The 15268-nt window shown below is 47.1% G+C and overlaps 1 protein-coding gene across 2 annotated transcripts in view; it reads right to left on the minus strand.

Moving 5' to 3' along the window:
• Nucleotides 1-5471: 5471 nt before the first annotated feature.
• The window catches only part of ZNF341 (zinc finger protein 341), a 45138-nt gene continuing 35341 nt past the window's right edge, over nt 5472-15268 (minus strand). For both annotated transcript variants that reach the window (XM_014550698.1, XM_005879796.2), the window contains 5 exons: nt 14949-15045; nt 13051-13183; nt 9529-9640; nt 9203-9273; nt 5472-7527 (listed from right to left, as the gene is read on the minus strand). In XM_014550698.1, coding sequence (XP_014406184.1) covers nt 6998-7527; nt 9203-9273; nt 9529-9640; nt 13051-13183; nt 14949-15045 — 943 coding nt within the window. In that variant the 3' untranslated portion in view covers nt 5472-6997. The remainder of the gene's footprint in view (nt 7528-9202; nt 9274-9528; nt 9641-13050; nt 13184-14948; nt 15046-15268) is intronic.

Here is a 15268-nt window from a genome sequence, read left to right on the forward strand (position 1 = left end):
CATCTCCCCACCTGCAAGAGAGAGATAAAACCCTCAAGACAAAGGGCCCCACATGGCCAGTGTGGCTCAGTGGTTGAGCATCAACCCATGAACCAGGAGGTCACCATTCGATCCCCAGTAGGGGGTGTGCAGGAGGCAGCCCATCAATGATTCTCTCTCATCATTAATGTTTCTATCTCTCTCTCCCTCTCTCTGAAGTCAATAAAAACATATTTTTTAAAAAAAGAACAAAGACAAAGGGCCCAGCGTGTGTTCTCCCTCTGGGGAGCATGCCCCACGTCATTCCCTCCCCCCTCCTCTTCCCTCACAGGGAATATCTAAGGACCCCACAAGACTTGCAACCAGGTGAGCAATGAGCAGTGGCAGCTTGTCCTGGGCTAACCCCCTGAACCAACCTGCTGAATCTGTCTCCAAGGCCCCCTTTTCTCTGACTTCCCAGTGAGCTGAAGCAGTCCCACCGAGGCTCTCCTATTGCTTCTTCTAGGTTAAGCCCTTCTTTGTTTCATTGTGCCCAGCTTTAATAAGTGTACTCTCAAAGTCACCTGGACTCGCATTGTGAAATCTTTCCTACACAAAGTCAAGAACCCACATACTACTGGCTAGTCCTATGCAGACCTGCTCAGAGCCAGGTCCCGTGTCCAGTAATAAATAGGGACACACACAAAAGCCCATAAATAAATGAAGTGTGATGGAGCTGGGAGCATGTATGACCTCCCTGAGGAATAGGGGTGGGAGGGACCTGGCAGAACCCGAGAGGGGCATGTGTGGAGTGAGAGAAGAGTATACACTGGAGGGGCCCCTGTACCTGAGCTAATGGGGGGTTACACAGCCTACTCCATACCCATTCATTAGAGCATGTGCAGACCACACAGCAGGCACAGTGCCCCAGAGCCAAATGTTTCCTTCTCAGTGAGGCTTTCCAGGCCAATCCGTATAATTCTGCAACTTGCCCCCACCTACATTCCCAAGACCTCTACTCTCCTCTATTTTTTCTTTTTCTACAATACTCATCACCTTCTAACATATCATATAACTTGCTTATTTACTTTGTTGTTTATGTTCTGCTTCTTCAACAGGGGATCTCCACAAATCATAGTTTGCTTTAAGATGTATCATCAATGCCAGAACTATACCTAGCATTTAGTAGGTGTTCAATAAATATTTGTCAAATGAATAAATGAATAGACTGAGGTAGAAGTGACCTGGGGGCAGGAGAACTGGGTCTGGACTCATTCTTGCCATAATGAGACCTTGGGCAAGACCCTTTCCTTTTCTGGGTCTGTTTATTCTGATTCTACAAAGGGCTCAAGACCCTGAAGTTGGAACTCTGCCTCCTGCCTCAGAGTTCTGTGCCTGAACATGCATCAGCCATCCTTGGCGAGTAGGGGGTCACTCCCAACTCTGAGATGGAATCTGCTAACGTGGAAAGGGGGGGGGGGGGCAGCTACCACCCTTCAAGTCCTTGAGAATCCCTGAGGGTCACTTGCTGGAAGCCCTGGGGTTTGGGAGCACCTGTAGTTGCCACCTCTACTCCTTCTTCCGCAGGGGAGACAAAACTGGTCCAACCAGCTCTCCTGGGCCACACAGGATACCTGCTCTGTCAACTGAGACTTTCAAGCCACCACCTGTCATTTGTCCCAGATATTTTTAGCTCCCTCTGAAAATGGAAGTGTCCTTTATATCAGACATTAACTTCCAGAGTTTTGGGTCAGCATTTCTCAGCCTACATGGCAGATCTCACTGGGAAAAACTCACCCTTGACCTCTGTGGGACAAGAGAAGGAGATAGGTAGAATGAGTCTTGTTCTCTCAAAGTGCCGTTGTTCATTCATTCAAGAAATATTGATTGGGCAAATCCTGGACAGTTCTAGGCACCACATAAATATCAGTGAATAAAACAGACAAAAGACCTTGTGCTTGTGGACCTTTTATTTTTAATGAGGGAAACAGACAATAAAGAAGTGTCTAATATAATGTCAAGGATGATGAATACTAGAGTATGATGGTGGTGGGGTGGGAGCTATTTTAGACAGACTGTCCAGAGAAGGCCTCTCGGAGGGAATGACTTTTGGACAAAAGTGAATGGAGTGTGAGCCCGCCATGTGAAAATCTAAGGGGAAAGACATTCTAGACAGAAGGAGCAGCAAGTGCAAAGGCCCTAAGGCAGGAACTAGCTTATATGATGGAGGGGCAGCAAGAGGGCAGGTGTGGCTGGAGTGAAAGAAGAAAAGATGGTAGGAGACCAGGGCTGTGTCATGTAGAACCTTGAGATCTACAGGGAAACTTTATATTTCATTCTGGAAGAGATCAAAAGCCACTAGAGGGTTTTAAACAGGAAAGTGGCATAATCTGATTCAGGCTCTAGAAAGATCCCTCAGACTGCATAATCCAACCCAAGAGAATGGATTATGGCAGGGTGGGGGAAAATAGGGAGACCAAAGAGAGACTGATACAGTCACCCATGCAGAAGAGGCTGGCAGCCTGGACAGGACAGTGGTGACCAAGGAGATGAACAGGGGTTGGAACCTCAAAGATGTGGTTCCAAATAAAACCCTGGCTTATCCAAGCAGGTGAGAGCTTTAGAAATCCTATGACCAGGCAGGAACTGTGGAGTCCTAGGTCTGAAGCCCAGCTTTATACATTCTAGCTTTGAGTCCTTAGGTAGGTTGCTCCACCTCTCTGAGCCTTGGTTTCCCCGTCTGTAAACAGAATGATGGCAGCTTGTTTCCAGGGGGCGTCTTGAGGACTCAGTGACAAGTAAATAAAGCACAGTGCACAGGGCTTAGCACTTCAGTAAAGTTAGCAACACCTCAATTCCCCACATTTATTGCTAGAGAAACAGAGGCCAGCTAGCTTAGAGGCAGACAGAGGAAGAAGGGGAAGGGAGAAAAGGAAGCGGGACTTACAGGGGTTTCTCAAGTCATATACCCACAGAGTCCAGACAGTAAGATGGATGAGTAAAGTGGTCTAGGAGCATGAAAAATCATGCGATTCTCTCTAGTCATCTTGTTTCCCCACTTTTGAGAGACATGGGAAATTAGAAATATTTCTCTACTCTTAGATAAATCAACGTAAGTACAGTAAGTAGCAATCAATATTCAGCTGCAATGTCAGGGAGACAACAGTGAAGAATGGTAGCTATGGCCATATGGAATGCTTGTGCCCACGGAAAGGGACTGGCTAGCAGCTTCACCTGACTGCTCCCCACTGTGAGATATCCCAATTTTAATTTTAGAAGACAGAAATCCAGATTTTTCGGTGAAATCTCCCAATTTTATTTATTTTTTAAATATATTTTTATTGATTTTAGAGAGGAAGAGGAAGAGAGAGATAGAAACATCAATGATGAGAATCATTGATTGGCTGCCTCCTGCACACCCCCACTGGGGATCAAGCCCGCAACCCAGGCATGTGTCCTGACTGGGAATGGAACTATGACCTCCTGATTCATAGGTCGACGCTCAACCACTGAACAACAGAACCTTCATTAACATAAAGGATCATGATCTTCCAATTTTAATTAAATTTTCTAAGTGCTTCCGGATATGGGAACACAGTATATTGATCTTGCTACTATTTCACCCTCTCCTTATACCATTTATTTCTTTTTCTTGCCTTATTGCTTTGGCTAGGCCTCCAATATAATGATGATGTAATAATAGAAGGCATCCTTGTCTTGTTCCTAACACAGAGGAAATGCATCTCACTTTTTAGCATTGCAGGTTTTAAATTTCATATCTATATATTTTAAAGAGGATATTTTTCCATTGACTTTTAGAGAGTAGAAGGGAAGGGGGAAGATAGAAAAACATCAATGTCACATTGATTGGTTGCCTCCTGCATGTGCCTCAACCAGGGTTGGGGATTGAGCCTGCAACCAAGGTACGTGCCCTTCACTAGAATCAAACCCAGGACCCTTCAGTCTGCAGGCTGATGCTCTATACACTGAGCCAAACCGGCTAGGGCTACATTTCATTATTTTTAAATATTGGCTTACTTTTTCAAGCTAAACCAAGTTTCTCTGTAGGCTGGAAGCAAGCTATGGGCTGCCAATTTGTGATATTTACTTTACCTGAATTCTCTGTCTGAATTGTGACAACAACTTCCTTGGGTACTTAGTCTCCCCATTTGACATATGAAGACAGGGAAGTTCGGAGAGGTGAAGTGACTTGCCACAGTCATACAGCTGGGAAGGGGCAGGGACAGGATTCAAACCCAACTCTTCCTGATGCCAAAATCGGTGGGACCGTGGATGCCCAGGACAGCCATTTTACACTGTATTCTGTCCAGTATCTTGGGGCTCTATAAGGAGTCCTGGTGTCCTGAGTGACCCTTGACTAAGGGCCTTCCTCTTGGGCCGTAGTATCTCCATCTGCCAACCTAGGAGGGGTTCAGCTATGGGAACCCCAATATTGACCCAGCTTCCTCCCCTGTAGTCCAACTCTGCAGCTATTAAATATTAGACCTGATCTTGATATGTGCTGTGACTTGGCTCTGCCACTTACTGCTATTTGACTTGGGGTTATTTAACCTCAATGTGCCTGTTGCCTCATCTCAGCTGTAAAATGGGATTAAACACAGCACCTACCTAGAAGAGCTCAGGACATGCCAAGCACAGTATAAGTGCCTACCCAGTAAACATTAATCCTCTGGTAAATGTGCATGCATGTGTGCACTGACAGGAAGAGGCAGAAATGTAACTTAAATAGTTGTATTAGGATAAAAATATGGCTTTTAACATTTCCTTTAATGTCACAATTAATAATGTTTAATGCCTCCCATGACTTGTCTAGTATATAGAGAATAAAGTCCAAATTCCTTAACCCCATATCCAAGGGTCTCTGATTCAATATTAATCCATATTTCAATAGAGCAAAGTGGCTAACAGCACAAGGACAGGCCTTCTCAGCCTGAATACCTGCTCTGTGACTTACTAGCTATATGAGTTTGGGCAAGGAAGTTTGCCTCTCTGTGCCTCTGCTTCCTCATCTATAAAATAAGGAAAGTAACAATTTTCACCTAATTGGGCTGAGTGATATGAAATAAAAGGCTGAGCAGAGTGTCCATAATATGTTCATGTAGAGGCTTGAACATAGCGATTATCATGCTCTACCCACTGCCTCTAAATCTCTGGTCACCCTGGACCATTCACTGGCACCAGAATACAACAGGCCTTGCACTGTCATACCTGGAAGTCTTTACCCATACCTTGCTTTCCCCTAATTATCCAACAGTCTGATTGCCTTGGCTGGTGTTGCTCTATGGTTAGAGCATCAGCCCATGCACCAAAAGGTCTTGGGTTTGAGTCAAGGACAGGTGCGAGTGGGAGGCAACCAATTGATGTTACTCTCTCTCTCTCTCTCTCTCTGCCCCGCCCTCCCATCCACTCTCTCTAAAAATCAATGGAAAAAATATCCTCACGCAAGGATTAACAAAAGAAACAACAACACACACACACACACACACACACACACACACACACACACACACACACACACACACCTACTCTGTATCCAGGCCCAGATCAAATGTCATGTCCTTCAAAGAGACTTCCCATCTCCACCAGCCCCTCTCCTGGCTTTTATGAGGGCTGGGTACACTTAAAGCTCTCACCCCCTCAGCGGACTCATTTGTCCCTCCCATTGCTTCCTACCCTTCCTGAGGATGTGAGGAAGCCAGGCTTGCTCTGAGCTCCAGTTCTGGGTCCCAGCACAAATGTCTGAGGGATGTGCTAGCCTTCAAGGAAACTCAGTTATCAAACTGAGTCCAACAGTTCTGCCACATCCTGCCCTTTCCCCTCCTGAGCCTGTTTCGCCTGTAACTGGGGCAATGTGGCCCGGCAGGGTGGTAGTGAAAATAAACTAGGAAACTCAACCGAGGCCCCTTATCTCTCTCCCAGCCTCCCAACGAGCCTGGTTTGCTTACCCCTGGACTAGCTGGTGATGGGGAAGGGGATGCTGGATGCAGGGGCATCTATGGCCATCCAGAGACCTGCTCAAGGTGGACCACTGGCTCTAGTCAGAGTTTCTGATTCCAAAGGGTTTGGGGGCAAGGCCCAGGAGCCTGCATTTTCAAAAGAGAGTAGAAACTCTTCCTTCTGGGTGTTTCCAAGGGCTATGTTCTGAAACAGCCATTCTGGGAGCACAAAACTTCTCCAAGGCTAATGGGGCAGACAGTCCTATGAGGGACCAAGGCCCCCTCAGCCCCCAAACCCTTTGGAGGGGAGAATGTTGCCACATAGAGACTAAGAAGGAAACTGCCAAAGCTAGGGTCTAAGCCATGTGGACACACATGTTGATAGAAACATTTATTGAGCACTTTCCAAGTGCCGGGCACTATGTGAACCCTTTGCATATTTCATCATACCAGATCCTCATGACAGCCCTACGAGGTAGTGTTGTCATTACCCTCATTGTACAGATGAGGAACACAGGGCTCAGAGAGGTGAAGTGACTTACCCAAGGTCACACAGCAGTAAGTAGCCGCACTTGAATATGAAGCCAGATCTGGCTGATAGCTGCACTCTAACCACAGCACTCAAGTGCCTCCTAAGTGCCTGCATCAGAGTCATCTGAAGATGCTGTGAGGAACCATATGTAAAAAGGTATAGCAGATAAGGGCTCTGACCATGTCAGGCTGCTCAAAGAGCAACCTGACTGCAGGCCAGCCCCAAGGCAGCCCAGAGCGGGGTGGGCAGGGCCACCCTGTCTTTTCTGTTTAGGCACCCCAACTACAAGCCTGCACCAGCCAAACCCTGGGCCACTCAGATTCAGCCATCTCTCTTGCTATCACTCCTCCCTGGAAGCCATAAGCAGCCCTGCCCCAGGTTCCAGAATGCTACAGGGCTTTCCAGAAGGATAGGGAGACACAGCAGGGCAGTCACGGGCCATCTCTGCTGACAGCTTGCCTCCACTGGGAAGGATCTTATCTGTCCCCAGAGGCTGTGGACCCAAAGGTGAGCATCAGGCTGGGCTATGGGAGCAAACACCACGGGTCCATCACTCAGAGGCCTGGATGTAGACAGGCACAGCAAGCATGGCACACGGGCCATCAGCCCCTGCCTGTAGCTCTGCCAGTGCCAGGTTGGGGCCCAGGCCCTCGGCATGCCCAGGCACTACCAGCTCAGGTTCACTGCCCACCGTGCCACCTACTACGATGGACAGCACAGCATCCGGCTCTGAGAAGGGTGGCTTGCCTGGGGCAGCCTCGGGCACCTGCCCAGTCCCTGGGTCCTTCAACTCCTCCAGCCCCAGTGGGTCAGGCAGGGGGGTCACCACCTTGTGTCCACCACTGCTGCCACTGCGGGGGGCTGCCCTCCTCCGGGGGGGCCGCCGGGCTTGCAGGTCCTTATCCTTTTGGGGTCCGAGGCGACAACGGTGATCCTTGAGGTATTTGTGGCGGGAAAAGCCCTTGGCGCAGCCAGCACAGCGGAACTTGTAGTTGCCTGTGTGGGCGCGCTGGTGCTCAGCGAGATGGGCGCGGCGGCTGAAGGACTTGCTGCACAGGGCACACTTGTGGAGCTTCATGCCTGGTGGGGAGGGGAAGTCAGTGAGAGGCACCCAGACCCTTTACCCTGCAACAGTGCCCCTGAACTTGGAATAAAACCCAGTCTCTCGGCTTGTCTAAAAGCATCTGTGTGATCTGGGCTCTCCTACCACCAGTCTCATCTCTCACCTTCTCCCAGCCACTGTGCCAACCACACTTGCTCTCCTCAACGGCATCAAGCCGGTTCCTGCTTCTGGGCCTTTGCACTTGCTGTTTCCCTCTGCCCGGAACAATGCGTCCAGCCCCCGAATTTTCCAAGGTCCATCATCTATCTCCTCTCTGCTATGCTTGCCTCACGCGGCCCCCTAAGACCATTTCCTACAGGGCAGCTAGTGACATCTTCGGAAAACATAAAGGATCATGATATTCCCTGCTCCAAACCCTTTAATGATTCCCCAAGTTTCCCACAAAGCCCCATACAGTCTGACCACTCCTTCACCTCTCAGTAGCTTCCCCTCCCTCCCCACACCTTGTTCTCTGAGCTCCAGGCCTCCCTCTCGCCTTTCCTTGTCTCAAACACCCCCAGTCCCTTCCCTACCTCAAGGCTTTGCATTTGCTGCTCCCTCACCCTGGAAGCCATTTCTGGCTCTTTTCATGTCAGCTCCTCTCTTCATTCTCTGCCCCATCAACCTGTTTATCTCCATCTTTGCACTCAGCATACTTTGCAGCACATACTTATTTGTCTGCTGTTCATTTTCCATCTCCACTACTAAATCGAAGCTTCCCCAGGAGGGTGGGGTGGGGTGGGGTTCTTCCTGATTCCCTCCGTGCTCACACATGGTAGGTTCTCAATAGTCACTCACTGAATAAGTCACTGGTGCCTCCACGTACATATGCAGTCACTCCAGCCCACGCTCAGCCTGAGCCATAGCCCCTTCAACCTCCCTAGCTTACAGAGGGGCAGTGACTTGCCTGAGGCAAGTGGCAGTGCCAAAGCTCAAACCCAAGCCATCTGCCTCTAACTCTTGATTTATTCTCAGTTTTCAAACTTTCTTTAGCCATTAAATCCTTTCTGTAAACCAGAGGTTCTTAACCAGGGGTGATTTTAGCCCCCAGGAGACGTTTGGCTTGTCCCCTGGAGACATTTCTGGTTGACAAAAAACGTGGAGAGATGCCACTGACACCTGTTGGGTAGAGGCCAGGGATGCTACTAAACATCCTATAGTGCATAGCATAGCCCCTACAACAACGAATTATCTGGCCCCAAATAATAAATAGTGCCAAGGTTGAGAAACCCATTCTAGACTAAAGAATATAGTTTAGGGGGAAGCTCTGTGAAGCCCCAGAAAACCAAGGAGTGCTGTGGAGACCCCTGCTCTGCCGAGGGGACAAAGAAACTTCCTGTCCTTATCTTGGGCCCAGTCAGAATATGATCTCCCTCTACATCTGATCCACACCTCTGTCACACTGGGAACCTCTCGGATTTATAGTTATCTCTTCTCAGCTCGGCTTCCCCCTCAGCCTGGGGGACTGTGTCTGACTCGCCTCTGTGCACCCCAAGGACCCTAACACAAGCCTGGCTCATGGCTCACATGAGCAACCGTCTGTTGGTTGGCATGTACCAAACAGGAATAACAAGTCTCATGGGATGTGCCTGGGAGCCTGCCCCAGAGGGCTTAGTTGAACCAGACCCTCCCGGCAGGTCCAAGGCCACTTACCAGAGTGGGAGAGGATATGAGCCTTCAGCTTATCTGGCCGGTTGAACTCCTTACTGCAGCCTGTGTGTGTCCTAGAACCCAAAGCCACTGGTCAGGGGGTGCTTACCAAGTTCAGAACCCTCTTGCCGGGCCCTCTGCTAACCCTGAGCATGAGGACACTCTTGTCCATCCTAATGGCTGGGCAAAGAAGCAGGGCGGGGAGTGAAGCCAGCAGATGGGGCCCAGGACAGGATAAAAGGAGGGAGGGCCTCCAGTCCTCAGACCTGACATCTTCCTGTCCCACTAGTGGGTAAACCCATGCCCCCGCCATGCCAGACTCTACTCACGAGAAGGGGCATTTGTATTTCTTGAATGGCTCATGGATCAACATGTGTCTCTTCAGTTTGTCTTTGCGGTTGAATGCAGACTCACACACTGAGCATTTGTAGGGCTTCTCACCTGCAGGAGACACAGACACAGGGGATGAGGATCCCATGAGATAGAGTCTGAACATGAGCCACTAGAGGGCAGCAGCTCCTCTAGGAAGGTGACCTGGGAGAAAATAGCCACTCCCATTCCTTGTGACTTGGTTTTGCCAAGAAGAGGGAGCCATTTTAGACAGGGTGGCCAGGAAAGGCCTCTCTGATGGGCAACAGTTGAGGTGAGACCTGAGGTAGTAAGGGAGCGAGCCATGTGGAAATCTGGGAGTAAGGGTCCCAGACAGAAGGAAAGAAGGGGGATGTTTGAGGAAAAAGAAGGATGCCAGTGTGGCTGGAACTGAGTAGGGGATGGAGAATGAGGCAGAAGATGAGGTCAATGAGGCTTCCTGGCCCAACAGGGAGGGCCTAGAAGGCCAAGCAAGGACTTTGGCTTTTGCTCTTAACCTGATGAGAGTCCACAGGGGCTGAGCAGAGGAGGGACAGGGTCTGACCAGGGTTTCTCAGGCCCCTCTGGTTGCATATAGAGAAGAGACTAGGGTGAGGGAGGAGAAAGGAAGGAGGCTGGTACAAGAAATGAGAAGAGGTCACATACAGGCTATGCTGGAATGCAGCATTGGCAGCCCTAGCCAATGGATTTGGTTGTGGGGTGTAAGAAGGGGAGAGTCTAGAATGAGACAAAGGTGAGTCAAGTGACAGGGTGTGTGATCCTGGCATTTACTGAAATGAGGTACACTGTGGGGGAGGGGGGAATTACATCTTATCCAGTTGGATTCTTGCAACACCAAACCATGAGATAAGTACTATCATTATCCCTTTTTATAGATGAGAAAACTGAAGTTCATGGTCTATACCTAGTGGCTGAGGGAGCTAAGATTCTAGCCCAGCAGTATGATCCAGAGTCCACCTCAGTGTAGCCCGACTGCCCTGCCGCAGAAACACTGGGGGGAGGGGGGTTGGGAAGAGCTCTCACCTGACAGCTCACAACATGCCCTTAGGAAAGGACTGCTACTGGGCTGTTTTAATTTCCTGCCATTATTTCCTCTCTATTCTCCCTCTGGAATGAGTAAATTACTTTTGAAAAATGCCATCCCCCCCACCCAGTGATTAAGGAAATTCTGGTCCTTACAATGGAATGCTCTGTGGTTATTAAAAAGATTAAGTTACACCTGTGTTTCTTGATCTGGAAAGATCTCCTAGATATATTGCTAAGGGGGAAAAGAAAGCTATTGAATAGCTTAATATAGTCCCATTTTTGTAAGAAAAAAATACAATCCTCACACTCAAAAAAAGCCCAAGCTATATGTGTTTGTATGTACACAGAATAAGCAGGAAGAACAGTGGGGGAGGGTACAATCTGTAGCAATTAGGATTTGAAGGAGGAATTTAACATTTGATTTTATGCACTTCTGTACTACTTCCATATTTACAACAAGCATGTATTACTCTTTAAAAAATTCTTTATTGTTGAAAGTATTACATGTCTCCTTTTTCCCCCATTGACCTCTCCCAACCGCTCCCGCCTCCCAGCACCGGCCCTCACCCTCCTATTGTCTGTGTCCATTGGTTATGCTTATATGCATGCATATAAGTAAGCATGTATTACTTTTGAATAATAATACTTTTAATCCTCACCCGAGGATATGTTTTTATTTATCTTAGAGGGAGAGGAAGGGAGAGGGAGGGAGGAAGAGGGAGAAACATTGATTGGTTGCCTCACATATGCACCCCAACCGGGGATGGAACCCACAACCTGGGTTTGTTCCCTGACGAGGAATTGAACCTGTGACTCTTCAGTGTATGGGATAACATTCAACCAACTGAGCCACACCAGCCAGGGATGAAAAATAAAAATTTAAAAATCATAAAGAGACTAATTTGGTAATACCTATCAAAACTACTAATGCATATACCTATCTTGTTTCTTCTTTTACTGTAAAATATACCTAACATAAAATTTACCATTTTAACTATCTTTTAAGCATACAGTTCAGTGGCATTCACACTGTTGTACAATAATCTTCATCATCAATCTCCTGAACATTTTCAGCATTCCAAACTGAAACTTAGTGCTGCATATACATTTTAACCTCGCACTTCCTCTTTAGGAACATACACTATAGCTGTACTACCAAAAGCTTGCTAAGGGACCCACACAGCATTGTGTATGCAAACCGACAGCTGAAAAATAATTTAAGTGTCTATCCATAGGAAACTGGTTAAATAAAAGATGGTAAATGCGCCAGAACCGGTTTGGCTCAGTGGATAGAGCGTCGGCCTGCGGACTCAAGGGTCCCGGGTTCGATTCCGGTCAAGGGCATGTACCTTGGTTGCAGGCATATCCCCAGTGGGGGGCGTGCAGGAGGCAGCTGATCGATGTTTCTCTCTCATCGATGTTTCTGGCTCTCTATCTCTCTCCCTTCCTCTCTGTAAAAAATCAATAAAATATATTTTTAAAAAAAAAGATGGTAAATGCAGAAAAATACTATGAAGCTGAGAAAAAGGTGGTATTAAGGAACATCTTCAAGGTATAATGATAAGTGAAGAAAAAAGGTACATAATAGAATTATAGTATGTGCTCATTTGTAGAAAAGTAAGCAAGTACCTTATATAGATGTAAAATAAAGCTAGAATGATGCAGGCATGCCACTAATAGCTTAGCTGTTGTCTTTGGGGGAGAGTGTTGCCTTTGGTAGGAGTATTTTTCAAACTGCAAACTGGGAGTCACAAGCTGTTGGTGGTTATTTTAACAACTAAAATTAAACAGAATAGAAGAGAAAATAATGCTTTGTGAAACTTTTGTTTCAATATATTCTATGTATATAGATGTGTTTTCTGAGTTGCAATAAAAAAATGTATATTTTGCCATAGGTCATAGCAAAAAAAAAGAATTGAGAAACATTTGGATTGTCCATCTGAGGTGAGAGGGGGAGTTCATTTTCATTTATATGCTTTTGTATTGTCGAGGACTTTTTCCTAAGGTTTTCTCAATCTTTTGATCCTCTTCAATAAAAAAACCCCAGAATTTTCCAACTAATAAAAATTTTAATGATTAAAAAAAAAGCCAATGTGTTTCCACGGGGAACCAAGGAGAGGGGCTTTGTCCAGGTTCCAGTGATAATTTTATGGTGAGAAAAGCGTCCCCACCCCCCAGGGCTCACAATGGTCTGTGGGGACTGACTCTCAAGGGGCAGAGCCAAAAGAACACCCCCAGCTTCCACCTGAGGGGCTGATCTCTGCTCTAGTGTTGGTGGGCAGATGGGGAGGGGGCCAAGAAGGAGACAGGAAAGAAAGGGGGCAGAAGGCAGATACAGAAGAGAGCTAAAGGGAGATGAGGAGGAAAGCCAGATAGGGATGGGAAGGGGAACAAAGAGGGGGTTGGGGGTGGGGGCGATGAAATAGGCAGGAGCTGGAGGGGAGCTCGGGACCCACCTGAGTGGATGTGAGCATGCAGTTTGAGGTAGTGCTCCCGCCGGAAGAACTTCTTACACACCTGGCACTTGAACCTGCCCCCGCTGCCATGTGTGGGCAGGTGACGCCGCAGGTAGCGTTCACAAGGAAACACCTGACAGAAGAAATAAATCAGTTTCAAGTCTGACTCACTAGCCCTTGCCACCTTCTCAGCTCCCCCACATTTCCAACCTTTCTTTATGGAAACAACTCCTTTTCTGCTTCCCTGGGGTCAGAGCCCACAATGTCAGGCATAGCCCTTAGAACAGCATGGTTCCCACTACTTACCCATAAGTCCAGTCAAAACATGCCTGCTCTGAGCTTCTGCTCAGGCTGTTTTTTTTCTACCCAGAGGGCCTTTCTCTCTTACCCTGACAAACGCCTATTCATCCTTCAAGGCCCAACTCATGTGTCACTGCTTCTTGAAGCCCTCTCTGACTCCACCTTGCCACACCGGGCAAAGCAAATTCCGCCCTTGAATATACACCTACATTTTTAAAGTCAGCATTTAACCCACTGAATTACAGCCCTTTGCGTATATGGATCTTCAAGAGGACAGAAAGGGGCTTACATTCCCCAGCACAGGGCCTGAGTCAACTGACTGACAAGTAAAAGAATAAATGAATAAAATGAACAAATAACTAATGAAATTAATGAAAAGATAATAAAAAGCCAGAAAACATAGAAGCCCAAATCTCCTTCCTCCCAGATATAGGATAGACATTCATTCATTTTTTTTTCATTCATTTGATATAGAGAAGTGGTCAAGGGGCACAGATCCAACTGCCCACTACTTATTGGCCCTACCATTTCCTAGTTGGGTGACCTTTCTGTGCCTACCTCCAAGGGTTAAATGAGTCAATTCAGATAAAATGTTCAGAACAGTGTCTGGCACATGGTTCTTACTTGATTCATATCTATTACTTGAACGACAAATTCCAAAGCTCAAAATTAGACTATATAATTAGAAACATCTACAATGAGGCTGAAATGAAACCAGGGCTGTCCTGGAAAATCTGCCATGTCAGGTTGTAAGAAAATGAGTAGAACAAAGAAACAAGTTAAACACACCAAGGGGATACAATCAGCAAAATCCAGACTTCGGGAAACTCCACAGGACCAATTGCCTAGTTTCTTCAACAAATAAATTGAAAGGGAAATAAAAGGAACAATGGTGTGGGAAACCTCTATATTAAAAGAAACTTTGGTCATATCAACCAACTACAATATGTAGACCTGATACAAACAAACAAACTTTACAAAAATTATGATGTTTTTGATACAATTGGAACATGGCCTGGATATTTGATAGTATTAAGGGATACGTTTCAATGAGACTTTTCAGATTTGCTAAAAAGAAGTAACAAGGACAGCCCAGCGGGTGTGGCTCAGTAGTTGAGTGTAGACCTATGAACCAGGAGGTCACTGTTCAGTTCCTGGTCAGGGCACATGCCTAGGTTGTGGGTTACATTACCAGTAGGGGGAATACAGGAGGCAGCTGATGAATGATTTTCTCTCATTATTGATGTTTCTATCTCTCTCTCCCTTCCTCTTGATACCAATACAAATATATTTTTTTTAAATTAAAAATAAATAACAAGGATAATAACACATGAGGAAATTGGTGGCCACTGTTCAGACACGGGGCCTGGGCCTAGGACAGGCCTCATCCCTTGTCAGCCCAGCAGCACCAGATGGCCATGTGTGGTGTCTGATGGGTAAGAGGCCAGGCAGAGCTCTTACTCTTCAAAGATGAAGTGTCATCTGTGGAGACAACTCCAAGCTTTGCCTTCATGGGGTTAGGAGGGGAGAGGGGGAGAAGGAAACAGTGAGGTTTTCACTCCACCACCGGTTGCCCCTGTTGTCGCTGGGATACCCACCTTTTGGCAGTGTGGGCAGGGAAAGTTGTGGGTGGCGGTCTGTAGGTGGTGCTCCAGGGCCTCAGGGGTAGAGTATTTGTTGACACATTTGACACATCTAAATAGGAAGGAGCAGAAGTGAGAGTAATGTAGGGGGGCTGGACTCACCCAGGAGGTCCAAGAATCAGCTTCTCTACTCCCCCAGGGCCAACATTAGGAGGCAAAATCCTACATTTAATTCATTCTCAAATCAGCGTACTCTTCTCGTTAGCCACTGTCTCCATCCTAGTCCAAGCTGTCATTCTCTCTCACTGGGACATGTGCAGTAGCCTCCTCACTGC

The sequence above is a fragment of the Myotis brandtii genome, unplaced genomic scaffold, assembly GCF_000412655.1.
Source record: "Myotis brandtii unplaced genomic scaffold, ASM41265v1 scaffold61, whole genome shotgun sequence".
NCBI lineage: Eukaryota > Metazoa > Chordata > Mammalia > Chiroptera > Vespertilionidae > Myotis > Myotis brandtii.